Source organism: Thamnophis elegans, chromosome 1, assembly GCF_009769535.1.
Source record: "Thamnophis elegans isolate rThaEle1 chromosome 1, rThaEle1.pri, whole genome shotgun sequence".
Lineage (NCBI taxonomy): Eukaryota > Metazoa > Chordata > Lepidosauria > Squamata > Colubridae > Thamnophis > Thamnophis elegans.
The window spans coordinates 152,468,821-152,494,193 of record NC_045541.1 but is presented as its reverse complement, the minus strand read 5'-3'; the positions used below and the strand labels follow the sequence as shown (position 1 = coordinate 152,494,193).

At 36.7% G+C, this 25,373-nt stretch overlaps 1 protein-coding gene across 1 annotated transcript; it reads left to right on the top strand.

The window, feature by feature from the left end:
- The first annotated feature begins 2,667 nt into the window (after window positions 1-2,667).
- On the top strand, window positions 2,668-24,781 carry PPP1R36 (protein phosphatase 1 regulatory subunit 36). The gene is made up of 11 exons (XM_032226044.1): window positions 2,668-2,872; window positions 4,185-4,249; window positions 4,874-4,969; window positions 6,173-6,291; window positions 8,579-8,645; window positions 13,556-13,654; window positions 15,878-16,018; window positions 21,399-21,441; window positions 21,754-21,950; window positions 22,466-22,660; window positions 24,161-24,781. The coding sequence occupies exons 1-11, from the start codon at window positions 2,825-2,827 to the stop codon at window positions 24,381-24,383; spliced, it is 1,293 nt and encodes a 430-aa protein (XP_032081935.1). The 5' UTR covers window positions 2,668-2,824; the 3' UTR covers window positions 24,384-24,781.
- Window positions 24,782-25,373: the final 592 nt, after the last annotated feature.

The window sequence follows — 25,373 nt, the reverse complement described above, 5'->3', positions numbered from 1 at the left end:
TGGGGAAAATTGAAGAGGGTGGACATGTGAAAACAAAGAAAAGGGAGAAGACAGGAAAGGATAAGTGGGATAAAAGACTTACTAGGAAAAAATCAGACAATTAGAAATCATTATATGGGAAATATAAAGCTAAAATATGTGGTTTATTCCTATATATGATAATAAAACCAAGTTGCTAACTGATTGAATATGATAATGGAAAGATAATTAAATAAAGGTTAAAATATATCGAATATGGACAAATATGAAACTGTTATGTGTAGAATGTAAAGTAGAGGTATATGATTCGCTTTTATATATGATAATGAAACTGAGTTGCTAACTGATTGAATATGTCAGTGGAGGGACAATGAAGTATAGGTTAAAATATATGAAATATGGACAGATATATAATTTCTAAGATGATGAACAAAATGCGATGTTTACCGTTTGTTATTCTATATAGTAGATTAATGGAATTGTAATGAACATTGAACAGTAAGGATTGTTATTTAAAGACAATTAAGGGTAAGTCAAGTCAAGATATGGAAAAATGGAGAGGGAACATGAAATATACTTACAATGGGAAATTATTGAGATTATAAAGACAGAACTACAAATTTTGGGCATTTACGGATGCATAACTATGTAAATATAACAATGGGAATAGCTGGGAATTGTAACCAGGTCTACGTCTCGGCCAAAACCAGGGTTTAAAAATACAATTATTATACATGTATACTTTTTTTCTTTTAAAAAAAGGAGGAAGATATATGTTAACGTTAAACATGTATATTGAAAGGAATTATAAATACCATCAACATAAAATGGAGCTTGAGAGGCTGAAATACAACAAGTAAATGAGAGGAAGAGTGCAAAGTAGAGGAGAGAGGTAAGGGAAGAAGAGAGGGATAGGAGAGAGTGGGGGAAGAGGAGGAGAGAAAGAAGGAGTGGAAAGGGAAAAGAGGAGAAGGAGAGAGGGAAGAGAAGGACAATAGAGGGAAGAAAGGAGGTAGGGAGGAGGAGGAGAGAGGGAGAAGAAAATGATGGATAGGGTACAAATATGGTGTATGGAGAACAGAAGAGCCAATAATTGTTTTTGGGAATTGATGATAAGATGAATTGATGTAAACATTTAACAATATAATATGATGTTGGTTAAGTAATAGTACATATGTAGTTATTTGTCGTGAAAATGAAAAAATAAAAAAAACTTTATATATTAAAAAAATACCAAATCTATATTGCCTCCAGAATCAAAGTCAACAACTTTCTCAAATCATGGGAAATATATGCTAGAGGTGTCTAGTTGGATATTGATTTAATTGGGAACACATTTTGATTCAATTTGTCTTAAGAGTTATTGATCTAATGAGTTGACGTGAGCCTTAACAAACAGAAACAGATGAAGGAACATTTCTGTTTGGATTCTTCTTTCATTGCAAGTACAAGGCTTAACTTGTTTCCCTATCAGTTTCTCTGCCTGTTCTTAATAAATATGCGTTGTTGCTGCCAAACCTCCAGAATATCTTTGGCAATAGCAACTGCAAACACAAAAGAACACTGTGCTCTTCTGAGAAAATGTCAAATAACCAAAACAAAGGAGCAATGGAAGCTTGAGCAAATTTTACAGATACTATATAGTTGTGCCTGGTGATGTATATTAAGAAGATGACTTAAATTAGAAATAGAAAGTGACTTAGAAATAGACAAACTCTAAAGTCACTTTGCCTGCTTCTGACTGAAGCAACGTGTATTTCTTCTAACTCTTTTCTTCAGTCATAAATTCTAAGCATATGTAGCAAGTACATTTAAGGTTCATGATTATGAAGAAAACACATATTTTATACATTTTTATAATAATGCTTGTTATCCAAGTGCTTTAACACTGGCAAGAGAATGTGCTTTGAAACATCTGTATGATTGTGTAACTAAATTCTAATGACATTTAAAAAACATGAAAATTCATTGAGGGCCTGGAATATTGTTGGGGTAATCAATTTGGTGACCTCAAGATACTTCTTGTCCTCTCTGTTATCAGAATTATGCCTGCAATTCTATCCTTTCTAACTTGTCCCTGTTTTGATTCCAGGCTGGAAAAGATGTCGGATAACACTGGTTGAGAGACAGATTTTTCTTTATTTTCTAAAAAAAACCCAAGTTGGGTGACTGGCTGCACAAAACCAGTGCCAACACCCTGTCCCTTTACTTATACCTTTTTAGCATATGATAACAGTAGGCACAATCCTGCTTGGCTTCATTACTTTTTAGCCAACTACTTGCTTCTTTATTTTATATCTACTACTCAAGTCTACACCAGCCTCTGTAAATACTGGTACGTGCCTGGCACATCTAGGAACAGTATTTGGCATCAAATCTATATTTGTTATATTTCTAAAGCAGTGAGCATCACATTTCTATATGAGGTTTACAAAAGGAAGAGAGAGAAAAAAACCTACACATTGAAGGCAAAGTGAAAACAACACTCCAAAATACAACACAATCCGCAAATTACGAGTGTCTAAAAATAAATTTATTTTGAAATAAACCAGCTGTCAGAAAACACAAATGGAGAGGGAAGCGCAGCGTTCTATTTCGTTCAGCCGCCGCCATTTTCGTAATTTTTTTCCTGCATCTTACTCTTAGGAGGCCTCTCTCCTCCTACCCCCCCCCCCCTTCGCCCCCGTTTCAAAACTGTTCAAACTGCCGCCCGCGACCAGGCCGTTTTGCTCTTCCGCAGCGCGAGGGAGACCCGCGAGAAGGAGGGGGCGGTGAGAGGTGGGGGCGGCTCGCACGGGCCGAGAGAGCGGTCGCCGGGATACTCCGGTAAACAACCCCCGGCAGCATGTCCCAGATACAGTTTTTGGAGCTGCCCAAAGGAGTTTATTTGCCGGTAAGTGAGACTTTGGATGTGGCTGCCCGGACCTGCACTTCTTAGGAGGAGGCTTTGGGAGGAGAATGCCCTGGGAAAGGATTCCTTCGCGTCTCAGGACTTTTAGAAAGGAGTCTAAATTTGTTGGCGGTGGGGCCTTTTATTAAAGATAGGTATGTATGTATGTATGTAGGTAGGTAGGTAGGTAGGTAGGTAGGTGTAGATCTCTCTCTCTCTCTCTCTCTCTCTCTCTCTCTCTCTCTCTCTCTCTCTCTCATATAAGTCCCATTGATTGTGGAGATTCTCAGTCATCCAGGTGATAGTTATCTCAAAGGTGCTTTTCCAAAAGGCAAACAAAAACCAGTACAATTGCCTTTTGAAAAAGCACCTTTGAGAGAAGACTTATTGAAATTAAAAAGTTTTCCTTTGGACAGTCATTTTAAGATGACTTCAGGTGGTTTTTTTTTTAAAATAGGCAAAATATAAAACGGATTAGACCAGAGGAGCAGACTTTCCCATCACTACTGATATTAATTTTTTCCCCTAATTCCATATAGTTTACACAGAACAGGATTTAAAAGGTACTGAAAGTCGTACCTCTTTGCTACTGTCTAAATTTCTACAGCTCAAATAAAGAACATTTGGCAGAGAAATGTATGTCCTCTGAATATCTCCCCCCCACTCCTTTGGAAGTTAAGTTAGGGGACATTCTAGTTGTGAATAAAATTTAAGAGAATGTTGTACTGCGCTATTCATGCCCTCCGGAAATGCAGACAGACTTTCCCTTCAAGGTAATTAGCACAAAGGCAGCTTGCTCCTATAAGGTTCAGCACTTCACCTGATTGCCTGAATTAACTTATAAGTAGATGTTAGGTTCCCTGAAAAGACTTGAACAGGAGGCTTGAATGACAATCGGCGTTTAATCTTTGATCAAAGTTTAAAGACATGATGTTCCATTGTTCCAAACATACCCAAGGATATGCAAGGAAGAACTACAAAAACTCCAGAGAATATGTAACCCCTTATATATTGTTTAGAAATGGTTATAAAACCATCAGTTAAACCTCCAACTCTGGCATCTTTGATTTGTGTATCTTCTGAAACAGGACAGAGCATCTTAATTAGCATCATTAGTGTTATCTCTTCCTGATCATCATCTTTGTGTTACAAGGAAGGGAATTCTCACAGATCAAAGGTTTCTCATAGATCAAAGGTTTCTCATAGATCAAAGGTGTGGGTTTTTCCAGCTCTAGATACATTCTATGCAAATTTGACATCACAGCTACTGAGTTTAACTGATTTGTAAACTATGGTCTATTTTAAATATTTTCAGTTGACCATAATTAACCCTGGCTTGTGGTACTGGAAAGAAGATACTAGAACGTTGGAATTTTCATGGTAAGGATTCAGTTGCCTCTCTGACTTTCATCTTTATTTTTCAATTTACCAAATTTTATGCTGCTTCTAATTTACAAACCATGTAGAATTGTACATCAGTGAAAATTCAAATTAACAATGAGCAATACTGAAAGTATCAATCATTAATACTTCTATAAGTTATTTTCCAGTGGCTGAAAGCAATAGAAATATTTTTAACCCAGCCCTTTCCAATTTGACAATGTGTTGAATTTATATTCTCATAAACCCTTTTATTATCTACTGAATATTCTGTATGTGCTATTTTAAGTCAAGGCTCATATTTTTTTAGTTTTGGTAGGATTATATCTTTACCCCCAGACAAGCTGGTTGGTAAGAAAATTAGTAGTAGTGGCACAGGACATTTTAAATCAGTCAAGCAATTATTCCCACAGCATCCAGTTTCACTGTCTTAGCACCCACTACTGCTCCTCTTATTCCCACCCCAATAGAGATCCCTGTGCTGACTAGGAGTTATGAGGTCTCAGTCCAATCCATCTGAGATAATAATATGCAAAACAGTCTACTAATTTCATTTTTAGTTGCATGCTTTACTCTATTCATATGAATTTTCTGTTCATAATTATTTGACTTTTTATTCTGCAGTGCCCAGCTTAAGGAAGAACCTAAGGACAGTAAGGAGAAAAATAAGAAAGGCAAGACTATCCAATTTCAGGAGCTTGGAGCAAAGCCACTAGAAAGGTGATATTGTTTCAAAAGCAACAAAAGTTTGGCTATTTAACAATGACTTGTGGGTTTGGCAGTGGATGAATCTCATTTAAGATGTGAAAGGTCCTGGGTTCAAATACTGAACAAGGACTGTCTGTTTCATATATGTAGTATGTACATGAATGTGATCCCAGTGTATACGTCTTTAGAACTTTACAGCCAGAGAAATTCTGCTGAATTGAGGCACAAGGTGAACAAACTCTGATGTTGGGCTGCCATTGATCATGTGCCTTAATATATATAAAATTATTCTAGCAATTATATAGCAGTAGACTTATATACCGCTTCATAGGCCTTTCAGGCCTCTCTAAGCGGTTTACAGAGAGTCAGCATATTGCCCCCAACAATCTGGGTCCTCATTTTACCCACCTCGGAAGGATGGAAGGCTGAGTCAACCCTGAGCCGGTGAGATTAGAACCGCTGACCTGCTGATCTAGCAGTAGCTTGCAGTGCTGCATTTAACCACTGCGCCACCTTGGCTCCTATCTTGGCCACCTTGATTCCAATCTTTGAGTTGATTATTGATCATAGCCTCCTTAGAATGAATAGATCTGATACTTTAAACCCATGTTTTGGCCTTTGGAAAGCATCCAAAAGTTAAAGCACCTATTTATCTCTGTCTTACATGCACGCAAAAAGAGATGCAATTTCTTCAGATTTTTTAGGGGTGGGAGTGGAAAGGAGATTAAGAGGCAAAATAGGTGGCATAAGCTTCTGTGAAGGAAAGTACAAAAACAATATGTGATTTTCTAGGTTGAAAAACATTACCCTCCACATCTGGAGTAAACTAAATCTAGAAAAAGACACTGTTGGGTAGATAAAGAAGCAGGAAAAATGTAAAATTTTTATATAATTTTTAGTGATTCAAGACTTATGTATCTTTTCTTTTTATGCTAATGATCAGTAACTTTGTTTTACTCCATTTTCATTGATGCAGAGAATTCTACAACTAAATAATGAGAATGAGGCCATACATTATTGCACACCAAAGGCATGTTTTGCATAAATAGAATATGAATTGAAATAGAGAAGCTAACATGGGACTTTCTTCACTTTTTGTAATCTATTCCAATACTACCTCAGTTTTTTTATGTACCTGAATTATATAGAACTGTTGTGTGTGTTTTGCCTTCAAATAGATACAACAACAAAGCATTATTCTTTTTTTTACTATAGGTCAGGTCCTAATTATTTTCGAAAACTGTTTACCTTGTCTGTTTCCTCTGGAGAAGACAAATCACCTCGGCCAAACAAGAGAGCACTGTCTGAACTCATAACTCTAGAAGATGTTAAGTGTGAGTAAGGGAAGACGCTTACATTGAATGACTGGGCTTGGAAACTGGGTCAGGCTTGGAAACAAAGCCAGGCCAAGCCAGTTTGCATTTGGATGGAAACTATTTAGAAATTCCAAGGCCACTGAACTGAACTTACAAGTTGAAAAAACATTATCTAGAAAGAGTGCAGAGAAGAGCAACAAAGATGATTAGGGGACTGGAGACTAAAACATATGAAGAACGGTTGCAGGAACTGGGTATGTCTAGTTTAATGAAAAGGACGACTAGGGGAGACATGATAGCAGTGTTCCAATATCTCAGGGGGTTGCCACAAAGAAGAGGGAGTCAAACTATTCTCCAAGGCACCAGAGGGTAGAACAAGAAGCAATGGGTGGAAACTAATCAAGGAGAGAAGCAACTTAGAACTGAGGAGAAATTTCCTAACAGTTAGAACAATTAATCAGTGGAACAGCTTGCCTCCAGAAGTTGTGAATGCCCTAACACTGCAAGTCTTTAAGAAGATGTTGGATAGCCATTTGCCTGAAACAGTATAGGGTTTCCTGCTTAGTCAGGGGGTTAGACTAGAAGACCTCCAAGATCCCTTCCAACTCTGCTATTGTATTGTAACAAAGGCAGTGACAAACCACTAGTATATAGTTCAGTTGCTAAGAAAACTCCATGGATTTTACCATGTACACCTCAGAAGTTGACCCTAAGTTGAGGACAGTTTTATTTTTTCTTCTTCTTAACACTATCCAGATTCCACTCAAATATGGATCTGAAATGGTTTGAAAGATTTCTTATTTGTTTATATTACTTCGGTAGAAATGCTGCCCTCTATCGAAAAAGATAGTTGTCCATTTCCGTGCAATGCCAAAAGTGCAGAGAACAGGTGTTCAACTGAAAGATGCCAGCCCTGCAAATAATTATGATTAAAGAGCACAAGAGTACCAGAAGATAAAAGAAAACTACTCTGTGTTACATCCTGTTTTATCTGCCTCTTTACAGACCTCTCATTATCTTCTAAGGTCACTTGTTTTTATGATTGGGATAGAGCATATGCTTTCATAAAGCAGATTCATGGGAAGCTTAGAATTAATAAATAGAATATGAACATTCCTTAATGCTTTCCTTAAATACTTTGTCACTTTTCTCCTGAGAGGAGTCAGGGTAAGATTGAATTGTTACACATATTTATCTTTCCTGATTTTTTTTTTAATGAAAGTTCATTTTAATTCTCAAATATCATATATGGCAGTTCTCCCAGAATTGTACATTTGAAAATGTAAGGGAAAACAGTGTGTCTTTATATTCCATATTGTTGTATTTCATTTTTTAAAAATAGACATATAGTGGTACTATTTTATTATTTGATTATATTTTTTTTCTAAAGAAAGAATCCTACCTTTCATTATTATGTGTACCAGAAATAAGCATTTATAATAAAACTAGCTTGGTCCAAAGGATAGAAGTTCAGCCTTAAACCTAGTTCAAAACCTAGTTACTTGTAAAGGGATGTCCACCTTGAAAAATAATTCAGAAATGCTTTGAAAATAATTCAGACAGAATATTTATTAAAGCAGGTGACTTTTTTCAAACTTCCATGTGATATTGAATAAAAAAAGATGCTGCTGTTTTAATGAGCTGATTTACTGCAGTTCATGCAAATATTTGAAGGAGCTGTGAAGTGTCATAGCTATGGTTTTTCAGAGCTTAGTTTTTCAGTGTTTTGAGGAAGTAAAATAGGTAGATTGTCCTGAGTTGTTATGAAGGAAGAGTTGGATATAGTTAAAAAATTTTTTATATAAGCCAGCTTTATGTAAGATTTTAATTGCCCTAGTGGCTGGATATGATGATATGTGTAATTTGACATATCTTGAAGGAGATGAGGTTCATCCCAGGTGCAGGTTTTGAGGGAGTTTGGGCAAGATACCAATCCCTGTCCTATAGATCACAGATTGTTCTGTATTGCTCTAAGACTGTAATAAGCTGACTTTACCCTATAGATTTTAGCACCTTTGTGTATCTATCTGGGTTCTTCTATAAAGGATGCAGCTTTCCATCCCATTTAAAGTTTTTTATTGGTTTAAAGAAGGCAGGTAAACAGTGACATTGTGCAAGAAAATCAGGTCCACGATGTTCTGAGCATTAGATTGGGTTTCTTATAACATGAAAGGCCTTAATAGGTGCTACCAAATTTCTGCTTCTTGCAAAGTGGAGGGCCTTGGCGGATGCTTCCAAATTTCTGGAAAGGTTGGATTAAGCAGACTGGCTCATTATACTTTTCTTTCTTTGGGAAATTTTTCAGATGCTGCTTTATTTCTGGCACATGAAGATGATTCCATTCACATTTCTTCTTTCTCCTTAGTTATGAGGTACATATTGAATATTTCTGTTATATGATTAGAAGCTTGTGTGTTTTCATTTAAGAGCCAAACCAGAAGCTGTAAGTTAAAGCAAATTAGTTAATTCACCAATGCTTGATCCAACCATACATTATCTCCCACAAGGCCTAGACCATTCAGAAGGCACATAGATTTAATAATCGGATAGCAATACTTATAGCATCAAAGATACTCTCAACTTTCTTAGGATCAGTAGAATTAAACATTTCCCTGATAATCTACCCAGAAACTATCTTTCAATTGTACAGACTTACATTGCCAGGGTGCATCTCAGAATGGATGTAAGCAACTTTATCCAACTGATGTCTTGAACATTGGTCACAGTGATGCTGCAGATATTTATCTGGTCTTTCTTTACCCAGGAAGAAATGGGTTATATTGAACAGGGGCACTTGCTGGCTACCTATAAGCATGATAAGAATAGCAATAGCAGTTAGACTTATATACCGCTTCATAGGGCTTTCAGCCCTCTCTAAGCGGTTTACAGAGTCAGCATATCGCCCCCACAGTCTGGGTCCTCATTTCACCCACCTCGGAAGGATGGAAGGCTGAGTCATCCTTGAGCCGGTGAGATTTGAACCACTGAACTGCAGATAACAGCTGAAGTGGCCTGCAGTACTGCACCCTAACCACTGCGCCACCTCGGCTCTTAGACAAATAATAAGAATAGACAAATAATTGTTCTGTTTCCCTTATCTTGACAAAAAAAACCTCTCACTGATGCTTAGCAATAGCACTTAGACTTATATACTGCTTAACAGTGCTTTTACAGCCCCCTCTAAACAGTGTACAGAGTCAGCATATTGCCTCCAACAATCTGGATTCTCATTTTACCCACCTTGGAAGGATGGACGGCTGAGCCAACCTTGAGCATGGTGAAAATTCAATCTGCCAAATTGCAGGCAGCCGAAAGTCAGCAGAAGTAGCCTGCAGTACTGCATTCTAACCACTGCATCACTGAGGCTCTTCCTTAGCTTTGTTCTTCGACTTTCTCCAACATCCCTCAAAATATCTTCAGGAGTTAATTTCCATTTTAATCTCCAGGTGTTACTTTGAAAACCAGGAAGCTCCTAGGATCCCAAGACAAGAAACTGCCTAGAGGTGTTGGAAATCAAGTGGCATACACATTTAACCAACAAATTAATAACACCTGAATAGGCACAACTGGATCCAAGACTAATGTTGTTTTTTATTCTGAGGTGATTAAGCTCTCATTTGAACCAAGCATCTTCTTCTACAGCTGGGTCTTTTACAGCTGTACACCATTGAACAAGTGATTCCCAACATTTTGCCACTACCCTTCCAAACTACCCGATCAGCAGCCCACTCCAGTCTTGCTCCTGGCCAGATTGATAATATAGAGTATCCTGAATAGCTCAGGAGACCACTGTCAAGGCTGTGCCTGTTGCTGTCTCTTGTAGCCCTTAATCTCTGTTATAGCCATTCATATCTGACAGGGGGTCCAAAGACGCTTAAACTCTTTCTCTGTCTTTCAACTTCCACCAACTATCATTGATGTACTTCACTAATAACTCCTACAGATTGTCCTTAACATTCACCAGACCTTAATGCTATTACAAAAACAGAACCAGATCCCAAACAAACTCCCAAATTATTTCATTTCTGGACATCTTGTCTTCTATCTTTTCAGCTTCAACTGTAATAAACTACACAAGGGAAAAAATAGAAAGCCCAAGATACTGGTATAAATAAGGAATCAGTATGGTGTTACTTTATTTGTATATGCTTTGACTCTATTATAAAGGTAAACAGAATTTTTATCCTGCTAATCTGTGCTTTAAAGAGGCCAAACAAAGAAGTGGTGGAGGCAGATAAAAACTACATATAAATATAAATTGAATTAAGATGAAATTAAATAAATGTAGTTAATCTAGTTGTTTCATATTTAATAGTGTTTACTTTCTTGTTATTAAGAATTATATTAAATAAACACTACAAAGAAACCACATACCCCTCCATCTCTCGGAAAAATGGCCCTCCCCAAAAAAAGATAGTAGTAAAAATAAACTTTCCCCTTTATCATCAGCAAACATATCAATACTGAACAATTTATTGTTGTCTGTTAAATATAAACCCTCTTTAAATCCGCTCCCCTTATTGATCAACAGAGATCCAGTAAAAATCAATAAAATTGCTAGCATTCTAAATATATAAATCACCTTTCCATTTACTCCAAATCATCTTCACCCCTCTCTTAACAATTAAACATTACAAAAATAATGGAATTGAAAGCTATTAAACATTTATTGATTTATTCAATTTAAACATTACCAGAAATAATCCCTTAAATATTCAAACATTGATAGCATAAATGTTACAAATTAATCCATTACATCATTGAATATTTCTAAAAGAGAAACAATTTAATCCACATATCCATTAAACATCACGAAAGATAGCAACTCATCATTTAATCACAATCAAATAAACGAATTTATTTGAATTTGAAGCTTTTTTCCTTTTTCCTCCCAGTCATTCTTAAGTCTATAGATACATTCTAACTTCTGTTTTTTTAAAATATTTTCTTTGGCTTTTCTCCCAAATTTCATCATATTTATCCAAATCCATTCATAATTTCTATTAAGTAATTCCAGTACGTCTCTTACAGTATATTTCAATGTAAAATGATAGTCCGTATAATTTTTAAAGTACATTATTTGTGTGTTCTTTTGGATTTTTAAGTATTCATCCATTTCCACTTGTAAATCCAGTATTTTGAGCTCTTGTAATTTTTAAGTCCATCTGAAAGACCATTTTGATTGTCTTCAAAGGGATTTGTTCATCTTCAGTAGCAATTTAAGTTCCAGGAGAGAGTTGAGAAGCTGAAGCACTTCATATCCTCACAAATCAAACATTTCCCTTTAAAGTTGCTGTCATATGCTTTAGTAATAGATCTTAAAAGTCTTGTTTGCAAAATGTAAACAAAACAATGTTTTCCCACAGGAGAGGATCTAATTAATTTCAAAGCCTTTCTTTAAATCAGTTTTACAAAGGCTTAGTTAGCATTTGAACTCTTTAAACTCTGAAGTACTTTGCTGTATATTGCCAGTTACAAAAAATGTCTTACAAAGCAAATCTTAGTTTCCTTTCTTTTGAAACAGATTGAAGGAAAACTCACGAAGCAATTTGTAGGCTTGCAATTCTGAAGGTTTATCAATCTTAAAGAAGCTGTACAAAAAATAAAGTCCAAAGTGATTTAAAAAGATGAGATTTGATGAAACCTTAAGTCCATGAAAAGCTGCATTTATAGCTCAGAGCATGATGGAACCCATGACTCTCAGCTGATGGCAAACGGCTGTAGAGGCATCAATTTCTGCTGTGTGTTCACAAAAACCAGATGTTGAGGAATGCCTATGAGCAATCTTCAGATCTCTCTTTGTTTCAGAGAGAATTCTGGCAGATTGGACTTTACATACAACTGCTTTTTGGCTGTAATGCCCCTGCAATCTGCATGGAGTGAGAAAATATGCCTTGCCTCACTAGAAACTCTCTGCAAGAGAAAGAGATCTTTAAAGGTGTTTTAAAAAGTATTTTGACTGACCAACATGTTTTGGACATGTAATAGTCCAAAACTATCCAGGGTGACCTTGGGGAAAAAAGACTCTTCTCTTATTAACATGAGTTGAAACTATGATTGGAGAGGAAACAAATTCTATTGGTGGGTTTGCTTTGGTTTGGCATCAGTATTTTGGGCACATGTATATCAGCTGGCAGTTGGGCTCCTTTTGACATAAATGTAGAGTCATTCATTCATTCATTTTAGATGGCTGCCTACCTCAAATTCATTACTCCAGACAGCTAGTAAAAGTTAGAAATACAGTCAAACATAATAAAAAGAACACGTAATCAGCATAAATAACATGGATAAAAAACAAAATCGACAGCATTGTATAGCCTGTGTAATTGGCTATAACAATAACATTGCATAGCCTGTGTCCTACATCTAGATCCCAAGCTTATTGACAGTCCTTAAGGCCTTAGAAAAGGACCAGGGCAAATCTAAACACTGGCCTGTCTGGCAGGTATGGTGTGATGTAAAGGAAAGGGCTCTTCCATCTCACTTCTCTGCTTTCTCCTGGACCAATCAATACTGGCATTATTTTTAGACTAGAACCTTTAGCTCTTCTTAAACGTAAAGGTTCCCCTCACACATATGTGCTAGTCATTCACAATTCTAGGGGACAGTGTTCATCTCTGCTTCAAAGCTGAAGAGCCAATGCTGTCTGAAGACATCTCCATGGTCATGTGGTCGATATAACTAAACATCAAAGGCGCATGGAACACTGTGGCCTTCCCACCAAAGTAGTATGCTCCCCCTCCACAGCAGATGTCAGCAATCTTTAAGACTGGCCGACAGGTGCTGGCAATGGGAATCAAGTTCTACCTATAGGCACCCAATTGCACAGTTCAGTTCTACATGATTATTGACTTGATGGGGAAGTCAGCTTGTCCCTAACTGCTCTTGCCATTTCTCTGAGACCTGGCAGCCTGGGGACCTGTTGTCAGATCTGGCAGTTGTGGCAGGAGAAATATAGAGATATATTTCTTTCTTCACTAGGTAATTGATTGCATGGAGCTGCTCCATAGAACTTTGATATGGTGGGAGGGGTAAGAATGTATTTTGAAAGAATTGGCCTCTCCTATCCCTGAAAGCAGAACAACTTTGAAAGGCAGTATTCAGAGCCAGGGGAAAGGCCTTCAGAAGCTCAAAACATCCAATGGGAGCTGGATAGATCCCTGTCTCTGAATGAGGATGGTAAAAATCATTGCGCCTGAAGCAAAAATTATTTCCCAAATCCTAGTACCCAGTTTCTAGTAAAACCCTCTTTCGCAACATGTGACTTTTAAATTTGTTCTAGGTGTAAGCAGTTGGATGATTTCCTCATGGCATTGTTGTACTATATTTCTTTTTATCTGGAGAAAATAACCCTGGAGATGAAACCCAAGTCTTTTATGGGGTAAGTAACTTACTTTTATGTTTTCCTAAACAGACTCCCATAACTACAGCACATACATAATATTGTATGGTAAAGTCTTGGTCCTAAGGTAAAGTGTCTTTCTTTAGACTTTGTGCACTCAGAGGATTTGTTGGTTTGACCTTTGCTAGACTGTGCAAAAAGCTTTCTCCATCAACAGAAGGTCTCGCATTCAGAGACCAGGTTGCTCAGAATACAATGCCCTTATCCCATTTTACAAATCTGCACACATTTTTCAGTGTCAAAAGATTCCAAATTCTGTAGCAAGAATGTAGATTTAGATTTAGCTCAAAGTGAAAATGTAATCAATTTGTAGGAGCAAGAACTTTCTAAGTGTAAATTACTTAATTCTACCCTGGGAAATGCAGCTTGAAAAACAAGTTTCTAGCCCTTTGTGAATCTGAAATACCTGCTGAAGTCAGAGAAGAGGCTAAGATAAATTTTAGTCATCAAATTGGCTCCAGTGATATTGCTTTATGACCTGGGGAAATAGCAAGTAGTGCATAGTAATGTAGGTTACAGCATATACTCTTTTAGTCCACAAAACATACTCTTGTAATTAATTTTTATTTAGCATGATGATAAAGACCTGCCTTGCTTAAGGAGGAATGGCCAGGGCTCAGTGCTTCAAAGAATACTTGATATTAAGAAGCTCTCTATTTTAATTCTCTGTAGTGCCAATATCTCATTGGGAAAGTAGTATTAATTCAAAAGAAGACAAAAGAATTAATTCCAGTAAGAGAAGACAAAAACATCAAGCTATATGGACAACAGTGCTATGCAATTGGTCACCTTATACAGTATAATAAGAGAGAATAGGTAAATTATGAAATGCTTTCAGGCTCTGTGTTCTCTTCTTGATGATCTTATGACAGGCTTGCTGGTTAAAGCCATATGTTTTGAAGTTCCACAGTGCCTCCTAGAACTCCATCCATAAAGCTTTCATCCTCCCATCCCTTTCCCATGAAGCCTTCATATTCTGTAGTTTTCATCCTCCCATTTCTTCATGACCTCATTCTTTTTTTAGTTATTTGCAGTGTCCTCTTTAAAAATATTTGATTCAACACCTCTTAATGGTCTACCTCTCTGATTCTCTATCCTTTGGTCCTTTTTAGGTTTCTTCTATCACAACTTTAAAAATTGATACGATTTACCCAATCCCGTTTTAAAAGTGGTCAAGCCAGTATCTGGATCTGAATATGTATTTCTAATGTACAAAAATGAAAGGACTACAGGTAGTCCTCGACTTATGCCCACAATTGAACCCAAAATTTATGTTTCTAAGTGAGACATTTGTTAAATGAGTTTTGCCCCATTTTGCAAGTGAATCACTATTGTTGTTAAGTTAGTTATATGATAGTTAAGTGAATCTGGCTTCCCCATTGACTTTGCTTATTAGAAGGTCACAAAAGTTGACCCTGGGACACTGCTACCATCATGCATATGAGTCAGTTGCCAAGCGTCTGAATTTCGATCACATGACCATGAGGGTGCTCCAATAATCATAAGTGTGAAAAATGGTCATAAGTCACTTTTTTCAGTGCTGTTGTAACTTCAAACAGTCACTAAATGAACTGTTGTAAGTCAAATTATTTTGAAAACGTCAGCATTGTTTTCTTCCTTCTCTTGACCTATGTAGAATATTCTAGTACTATCCTTTCTGCTGCTTCTTTGAGTTGTATTCTAGTTGTATTAATGGTAATCTAGTATAAAAGAACTATTTTAATAATTAGATTCTTAATAAATTGGGTAGGTGACTTTTATGATGCGGTGTTTACAATGCTTTCTTTCATTAACTCAGAAATTCCCAGTGTTGACATAACATTTCTGATTTTCTAATTGAGATTAGAAGATTGGAAATGCACTAAAGGTGAATTGAACAGCCTAGACCACATTGACTCTATGTCTTTATTTGATTTGAAAAAGTGTCTGAAAATGATCAGTTCTGAGCAATATATCTCTTCCTCTACAGTCTGCTGCATGTGGAGGGAAAGAACAAAGTATCCAGAAGAGATGAAAAGATGTCAAAAAAGAAGAGAATGGGTAGCTCAACTCACCTTTTGCTTGTTCTGTCAGACCTATCTATCAATATACATTCAGCTGCTTATAGATACTTTCAAGAAAATGTTCCCCAGAACAGATTTAAATAATCATTTAAACAAATTTTTAAAATCCATTATTTTTTATCTATTTTTTGTCAAACAGAAAGCCCAGCATCCTAGAAAAAAAAGAATTGAAGGAAAACCAAATGAAGCTAGCAGTGACCAAAAAGCACCTTGCTGAAATGTACTGTATCCTTATCCTTGGACTGGGAATGTCTGATCAGCATCACATGGCTTGTGGAAAGTAAGGAAATGGTTGTGCCTAGAAAATATTTACTCTGAATGATTCCAAATGGATGTTTTCTCATACTGCCCATCAGAAGACTTGCACCTATTCTGTCTTTTCTTCATGAATATTTTTGATGTGAAAAGAAACAATGAAGTGGTGAGACAATGCACAAGGGGTATAAATCTACTTCCACTACCACATTTCATAAATGTGTGCGGGTAATTGCATGCTGAACTATTTCCCTGGATATACCTCCTGAAATAATGTTCTAAATGTGATGTCATGTTATGATCTAAATGTGATGTCAAGTCCTATACACTATGTATAAATGGCTATAGGCAAGAAAGAATTGAAGGCAGATAAACTATTTTCTGAGTGGAAGTAAGGCTGGAAAAGAGACAAAATAACAGTAGGCAGTTTTGTTAACCAAAAAGTGAAGTTCCCATTTTTGGGATCCTTACTAGGAAGTATACACAGCCAACCAATGTGGGTTGTCATAAATTTAGTTAGTTTATTTATTAATACTACAGGATAGAAAAATACAAAAGAAAATATGGAAAGTGTGGGGGAGGGGAATGGGAAGGAAAAAGTGAGGGGGAAAGGTGCTATCCCACTTACTGGGATTGTGCATATTGCAGTTCTATTAAAGGTAGTCCTTGACTTACAACAGTTCGCTTACTGGCCATTTGAAGTCATCATGGCACTGCAAAAAGATACATGCCCATTTTTCACTCTTATGACCACTGCAGCATCTCCATGGTCCTGTGATTTTCATTCGGATGCTTGACAACTGACTCCCATTTACAGCAGTTGCAGTATCCCGGGGTCACATGGTCACCTTTTGCAACCTTCTGATAAGCAAAGTCAATGGGGAAGCCAGATTCACTGTGTAACTAACTTAACAACTTCAGTGATTATCTTAATTGTGGCAAGAAAAGTTGTAAAATGGGGCAAAACTCAGGTAACAAATTTCTCATTTAGCAATGTAAATTTCAGGGTCAATTATGGTTATAAATTGAGAACTACCTATGTCTGCTTTAGCAAAAAAAAAAAAAAAAACCCAAAAACCTGTTTAGCAAATTGACATGGCCACCCATCTCACTGAATCTGACTCTGGACATCATACCACCAGCAACAATATGTTTAGAGCTATGTCCTCATTTGCACTTAATTACAGCATAAATGTGGGTTTATCCCCTTAACAATGCATTCACCTGGTCCCTATCCACGAATGAAACATAGTTTAGACTTCCTTAAATGACCTCCTCCTTTTTCTTCATATCATTCAAAAGCTGTTTCAGCATTTGTGAAATCATTACCTTGGAGGAAAGACAGATGAGACATTGCAAATAGCAACTCAAGTTAGGACAATTTTCCACCTGCTCAAGGGTGTGGACTAGCACTGGGGCTTGGTACTGGGGAAAGGCCCTTTCATTAGGTTCCTTAACTTTTTATGAATGTCTGAGAAATACTTATTACCTGAATGTAATTATTCAAGCCATGATGTACTATTTTAAATAATGTACCTCTGAAAGAACATCTGTGTTTTCTCTCAGCAACTATTTAGTGAAAGGTCACAATTAATGAGAAAATTATCATTGCCTATATATTCTACATGTTATTTTTCATAAAACTCACCATTTTATAGTTTAGTCTCCTTCCTTCCCCCTAGATTGGTTCATGTATATATAAAACACATAACTCAGGATAATCCTTTGTGACTACCTAAAAGTGGATTCCTGCCCATGAATACTTATAGATTGGTTAATCTGTAAAGTACTAATAGTTGCTTCATTTTTAATAAAGGAAGATAAAAATTAAAGCATACCCCGAACTAAGCTCCTTTCTAATGCATTCACGTGCATTTCCCCTACTCTTATGAAGATTAGTCTGGCAGAAAAGATACCCTCTGAGCCAGTGTAAGCCTGGGGCACAAATCAAATTGTAAGCAAGGCCAATGATTATCAGAAAGACCAAAGAGAGCAGTAGAGGGAAAGCAGCAGAAAACAAAACCAAACAAAACATACCGTCCGAGACAAAATGATAAGAGAGGAAGATCCAAGGGCATACTATAGAGATAGTTGAGAAAATTAAATATTATGCAGGTGTCCTGAGCAGTATTTTTCCTGCGAGTTTGAATTTGGGTTGGTCACCAGGACCAGAGATTTACTCTTCTGGGCTTTTTAACTCACGCTGGAGCCCAGCATGAGTCGGAAAGCTTAGAAAAATAAATTTCTGGTCCCAGTGATCGATTCAAATTCGATCTCGCATCATTATCCTAGGACACGAAAAATTGGCATTCATTTGTGAGCATTTTTACTTTATGTAAAAGAAATTCAACCCATTTCCATACCTGGACATTCTATCATTTATTCATAAAGACTAGAATGGGCAACCTTACTATTTTTTACATAATGAGGACGACCTATTGGGTGAAATCACAATATGCATATGGGTATGGCTAGATTAGGGGAATTTGGGGGATTTTCTTTGTTGCTTTACCCATGATTTGCTATTTTAGATTTTAAAACTGCAGTATTCATGTTTCCCACATGAAGTGGTATAAATTCTGTGTTGTTAGTTTTCAGTAATCATGGTTAAAGAGGCCTCTTTGATCTGCAAACTCTGACTTTTAGAATTGCATATAACCCAGATCCTGGATGCTCATTTCTCATCTATACATCTACTAAATATGCACAGATCTTTTATCCTTTTGTCTAGGCTGCTATAAGAAATTTATGGCCAACAGATTTGCTGATCCTGGCCTGTTGAATTGCCAAGGGACAGAGTAAAGGTTAGAAGATCTATTTTAAGTGTCCAAGTTGCTTGTTGCACACAAACTACAAGATGAGATGGCAGAATGAACAGTTCCATTTCAGATTTTAAACAGGTGGTAGTGATGAGAAGAATAGACTTAGAAAGAGAAATAAACAAGTACTAAACACCTCTTAGTATAATACAATAAAATCATATCACAACAGTAAGGAATATTTTAACCCGGCTTGTCCCTAGTATTTTAGGATCCCCATTCGGTTCTCCCAAATATGTGGAGTTTAATTCTTAGAATTCTTAACAATAGCAATGCCATCTGGGGAATACCGAAAGTTGAAGTTCATATATCTAAGGGACCCTGGGGAAGCCATGCTAGGATTTTTCAGTGGTGTTTTTATCTTCAGGGAGGAAATGTGTATTTAGCATAAGAGACTGCAGCAGTACTATTTAGTTTTGTCACCTTAAGTGTTCATGATCTCACTGCACTATGGTTTGTGCTACATGTGTGAACTGGCCCAGAATGAGAAATCTGCTTGATTATTTGTGGGAGGCACCACAGCAGATTTGCAAAGCAAACTAGGTGTGGTGTTGAAAGCTTCATAGAGAATAATTTCAGCTGTCAGAAACAATGAAGGAGTTGGATTTTAAGCAACAATATTAATACATTTTCCACATCAAAATGTGGGAAACTCAGCACTGGTTAGTGGTTATAATGAAGGTAACTGAATGGAAAATAGTGTTGGGAGTTCTCAGCAAGTGAAAGGAACTTAACCTGTTCCTTTCAGCAACCTCTCTTCCCAATAATTTTATTCTAATCAGAGTCTCATCCAATCAGGGTCTCATCTTGACAGAGCATTCAGTACAACTTTCCATGTATTGATTTTATTTTTAAAACCAGAGCCCATTCTATACCCTCCGTACATTGTATAGCTAGTTATTTGTAAATATATAAAATGGATGCCACACCTTTTACCTGAAAGTATTGCCCAGGTGCACATTCAGCAACATTGGATTAAGCCGTCCTCATTGCTTGCAGCTTGGGAGTGTTCTTCCTTTTCTTGATTAGGCTGAAAGAACCATGCTGACTCTGTTGTTAATTTTAGGTGGAAACCTATCCCACTGCTATCCATGCAAAAAGCTACATGAGTAAGGTTGTTTAGTGACCCAGCTGGAAAGTCTAGCTTTGAAGAGTGCATTTCAGGGATTTAATTATTTCCCCACCCCAATCCACTTCCACCACATAGTTACAGAAAGGGGAAAATAATAAGTGAAATAAATCACCCGAGGACATAAGGGAACTTTGTAGTGGTCTGATGGGTAACACAAAGATGCTCTTCAAAAGTCAATTAGATTTTCTTGGTTTTTTTCCCCTTGAAAACATTTAACTTCTCATCCAAGAACCTTCTTCAGTTCTCTTGGATGAGAAGCGAAACGTTATTAAGGAAAAAAACCAAGAAAGTCCAGTTGCCTTTTAGTCAGCACCTTTTGGACAACCTGTCAGGGTTCCAAGTAACATCCCCAACGAAAGAAGACTCCGAGGCTGGCAATTCCTCAAAGTTCCATTTTATTAGAGATGTCATATTGGCACACCTGGGAAAACCTGAATCTGAAAGTTTCCAGGTTTTCTCCACCCAAAAGAAAGTCAAAAGACCCATCCCCTGCACCTACATGTCCATTATATGTTCCAATCAATTCACCGTCCCAATTGGAGACAGCCCCCAGTCACTCCTATCCAGGTGCAGGCTGAACATCTGTGACTCCCAGAGAAAAGAACATTATGGCTGTACAGTATATCTCCACCAACTCCTTGCAAATCCCCCCTACCGATTTCCCAGGGCACAAAATGTGGCAGCCCTGAAGCTCCAAATAAAAAGAGGGGTTCCAGGGCTGACACAACCATGACCTGGATGATTGAGAACCTCCATATATGTCTGATGGGTAAGGAAAAGGTACAGTATGTGAAGCCTAAAAACAATTTTAAAAAATATTAAGAAACAATATTTTAGAATAATTTCTCTCCTCTCCCGAAGGAAAATCTTTGTTTCAGTGTACTATGAACTATGAAACAGTGTACTGTGAACAGAGTGTACTGTGAACTATGAAACAGGAAACAAGGGCCTGTTTATATTTGCATATGACTATCAAAACTTTCTCTTGCTTTCAGATATAACAATGCAGTATGGTAGATACCATATTACAGGTGGTCCTTTTGTTGAATGACCGAACTTATGATGGTGCTGAATGAGTGGTAGTAACGACTGGCCATCATACTTATGGCCACTGTAGCATCCCAGTGGCCATTTTCAACCTTAGCCAGCTTCCTTCAAGCAAAATCAATGGGGAAGCTGGCAGAAGGTCACAAATGGTGGGAAGATGTCCTCACTTAGTAACTCACAATGATTTACTTTATGATGGCAACTGGGAGTGCCAGAATTTCCATTGTTAAGTAGTGTAGTCGTGTGACATCATGCTTTACAACTGTGTTGCTTAATAATGAAAATTCTGGGTCCAATTGCTGTCACTGATGATTTGTAAAAGAAGTACTTCTGTAATATACTCTTGTACAAGACAATTGCAGAATATAGAGAGCTTAAGACTTTGCTACTTCTTTTCCTTGTTTTAGAAAGAAAATATCATCATCTCGAAAAGACAGGGAATTCTTCGAGGTAAGTAGTGGCTAACATTACCCTAAGATAAAATTAATTGTATCTAAATTTTGTGTGATTATGAAGGAAAAAAATTCAGATGGACCAGGTTTTGAGCTGTAATGTATCACATACAGTATGTCACAAGAAAGTCAATAAAAAATAAAAGCCGTTCATGACCAACATGTCCTAAACTGAAAAGACATTTTTATTAGTTTCTATATGCTGAAAAGACTAAAAATGCAATCTTCCCTTTGTTCATTCAGTATAATTTTAATTTTAATTTTTCAATGTACTTTAAGTAGAAAAAGTTATATTCCTGTTTGCTTTTAGTGCTTGTACAACTTTGCATCCTACGTAGCTTTTGTGACATTCAGACAGAAAAATCTCAAGGAAATCCAGCAAGAAGTTGGTAGATTGCTCCGGTCAAATATATTCAATTCTGCTTTAAGAGAGAGAACCAAATCTAGCAGGGAAATGAAAACAGATATTACCAAACAATTGTTGAGAGCCACATTTGTCTTTCGCAAGTAAGTCTTAAATTCTCTCTCTGACCCAACCTACCATTTTGTCAATTTTAATAGGGAAATCTTATAATAGAAATTAAAGATGTTATAGCTAGAGTTTCATACATGCGTACTTGCTCTCACAAGCATAACATTTCAAAATGCTAGGCTGCAGATTGCCTCTCTCTTCATATTTTAGATTGTTTTTTTTTAATTTAGGCATGTTTGCTTAAATATCATTTCTTTAACTTACACTTTCTTCAAAGTTGTAAAACTGCATCAGGGATTGGAGGGAGATATCACGTCTGCTAATCCCTATATGCTTGCCACACCCAGTTTTTCCAAATTCATATTGAACTATGTTGAAATATATATGACAATTTGTTCCGGGATAGAAAAAGTATGCTTTGCTCTTGTTGGTTGAATGTGACAATGTTACCATGTCTGGCTCCATGGATCTTATGAAAAAATTTTTTTTTGCTTTCTGACATCTCCCATTATTACTTTTTTCTGATGTTGTTTATTTTTTGTTCTTAAAGGAGAACAGATGTTAAGCAGCCAGCCATAAGAAGCGTCATGGATCAACGATCACCAGTGCTTAGTACTTTGCTGCCTCTGGCTAAAGATAGTGCTCAATATCTGTTTCAGGACCATTATCTTCGTCCCAGCAAAACTGCCCCACGTTATATTCCAGAAGAATTACCAGAGTTGTTTTCTATTGTGTCACCCACCAAGTAAGAAATAACTTCAGTTTCACACATTATGCAGTGTCATGCAGTGTTTATTTAATTTTAGTTAGCATATTTATATAGCTACCTATGTCATGTGTTTCCATGCGACATACAACACAACAAAACTCCATACCATACAATCTAAAAATAATCAAAACTATATAAAATAAACATATAAAATAAATATGTAAAATAAACAAATAAAACAAAAGAAAACGGGAAAAGAAACATAAGTTAATCTCATATCATGCAAGCTCTCTTGGGATTTCCAAGGTGGGTGAAAAAAGCACGTTTAAATGGCTTTCCAGAGGGATAACACTCCAAAAGGGGAAATCTAAGAGTAATTCAAATTCCAAGTTGCATTCAAAATTGCAGACCACACACCACACTGTCCATCTCTGGTATAAGCCACATTGGCATCAAGTCACTGATGTTTCATAATGCTGTTGCCACTGCAGTCTAGACATCTCAACAGAATGTATACTGGCCAAACAATCCCAACAGGCAAAAAGGTCCTCTCACCAGCACCACCAGCCAGACTCCTGCAATGGCCAATCCATGTGCTGCTGCCAGCTCTATATCCAAATGGAACAACTCCAAATAGGTTTATTTTCAATAAATAGATCTGCATGATTCATATTTTCAAACTCATTCATTTAATACATTACATTTGGAGGCTTATGCTTAAAACATGGTAGGCAAATAAGATCTTGGTTGCTAAAAAAAAAAAGGCTCACAGAACACCTTTTTCCTATTTATCTGGAATTCCCAGAATCTTTTCCCATTTTAAGTTCATCTTGAACAGATGGTAGAGATAGGAAAAGCAAGAAAAAAGTAGCACACTTCATGCTGAAAAAGTAACATACTTCATGTTTGGGAGAAATGCTAACAAGGTAAATATATTCAATATCAAATATATTTTGACTAGAAATGTTCAGTCAACTGAACAGCTTTTGTGACGTATCTCTCATTTTGATGAGTTTTACTAAAAACATGCGGAAAGAGCCAGAAACTCAACCACGTCTCATGTATCACTATTTTTATGCCAGCCTTTGTTTAAGAACCTCAGGACAATTTACTGTGTGTGCTTTCTCCCTTCCCCTTTCTCGTTTGATCTTCATAGCACTTTGTGTGCGATATTCCAAAAGATGTTGATTGATGTAAGTCTCTGAATTTGTGCTAAGCACAAATTTAAACTTGTATCTCCTTTGTTGTATTCTAATGTTCTTATCAACTACACCATTGTTTGTAGCCTTGCTTAGATCTCTTGGGTGGCTATATTTTTATTTATTCAATCCAGTGTTCAGTTGTGATGAAACAGATCTTACAAAGTTTTGCCAATCCTATTTGAGTGATGAGAAGATTATTGCCTCTTTACTACTGAATTAACTTGCTTTATTTTCATATACTTCACTACATTTACAGTTGCTTTCCTCCAATGAGTTGAAGATTGCATATTGAACTCTTGAGTGTATTTAACATCCGTTTTTTCTCCTGCAACAGGATTGGCATTATTGGGTCTCACCGTAACAAGTTTGTCCCTCATACACTTTTACCAATTGGAAGCACGGAGGATGAGAAGGAAAATGGGGAGAATCTCGAAGGAAGTGTCTCTTCAGTAATAACCTCAGCCCCTAGCAGGGGTATTCAAAGCGGTACGAGTCACCAATCTCTGGCAGTTTCACGGGCTACGACTGAAGGAGACTACATTGAAAATCCCCAGTAATATATGCTTGTATGAGGGATAGAATGTCCATGTATTAAATCTCTTGGCAGCTTTCTAATTAACTTTTGATTCTATCCATTACTTATGCCTGAGAAAATATGGCCAGTTTAATACTATTAAATGTCACAATGCTGCCCAAAATAATAAATGAAAAATCCTCATGATGATGACAAATACTATAAACACTTGTTTGATTTGTACCAGTTTAACTGCTTTACGTATTCAGCCAAAAAATGCTGGGAATGTAAACTAACTTTAAATATTTGTAATTTGAATATCTGAAGGCATTTCTACTCATACATGAATTATTTATGACTAATAAAGCAGTTTAAACTGGAACTTTGGATACCCAGTATATACTAAGTTTGTAAATTATGTCTGTTAAACCATGGTTTGCTTTAGTCCAACTGACTCAGTTGCTTGAGTTCAACATAACACAATCAGACATATTTAAAGTTTCTGTTGACATACTGGTTTTGCAAATATTTTAGATCTTTCAAAGGCATGTATTATATAATTAATCAAATGGTATGGTTTTCAAACAGGTAAAAGTATATTAAAATCATAAGAGACATAGGCAAGAGTATATTTACTTTAGACAGAAGTGCTACTTAATGTGGAAGACAATGTGTAATTAATTAATGTGTAAGAAGAGGCTGGACAACCACTTGTCTGGAATAGTATAGTAGTAGAATAGAATGCTTGAGCAGGGGGTTGAACTAGAAGACCCCCAACATCCCTTCTAACTCTTATTCTGTTCTGTCATGTTCAATACAAATGTAGCAAGACACTTTTACTGAGTGGATGTTCAAAACGTATGATATTGTAACCAAGGCTTTCATCTTCATTTTATAAATCCCTCAAAGAAGTAAAACATGAATTTTCCAAAATACTCCTCGAAGATCAGCTGGAACATCATTTGCAGATATAATGCTCCTTGTTGGTTCCTATCTCCTGCTTTTGGCATGCTGAAGGCAGCTCATTGGCAAT

Excerpts from the sequence above, each read along its gene's own strand:
- PPP1R36 (XM_032226044.1), top strand. The coding sequence starts at position 2,825 with ATGTCCCAGATACAGTTTTTGGAGCTGCCCAAAGGAGTTTATTTGCCG. Across the intron at positions 2,873-4,184 it reads CCAAAGGAGTTTATTTGCCG|TTGACCATAATTAACCCTGG; the intron begins GTAAGTGAGACT and ends AAATATTTTCAG. Across the intron at positions 8,646-13,555 it reads TCTTTCTCCTTAGTTATGAG|GTGTAAGCAGTTGGATGATT; the intron begins GTACATATTGAA and ends AATTTGTTCTAG.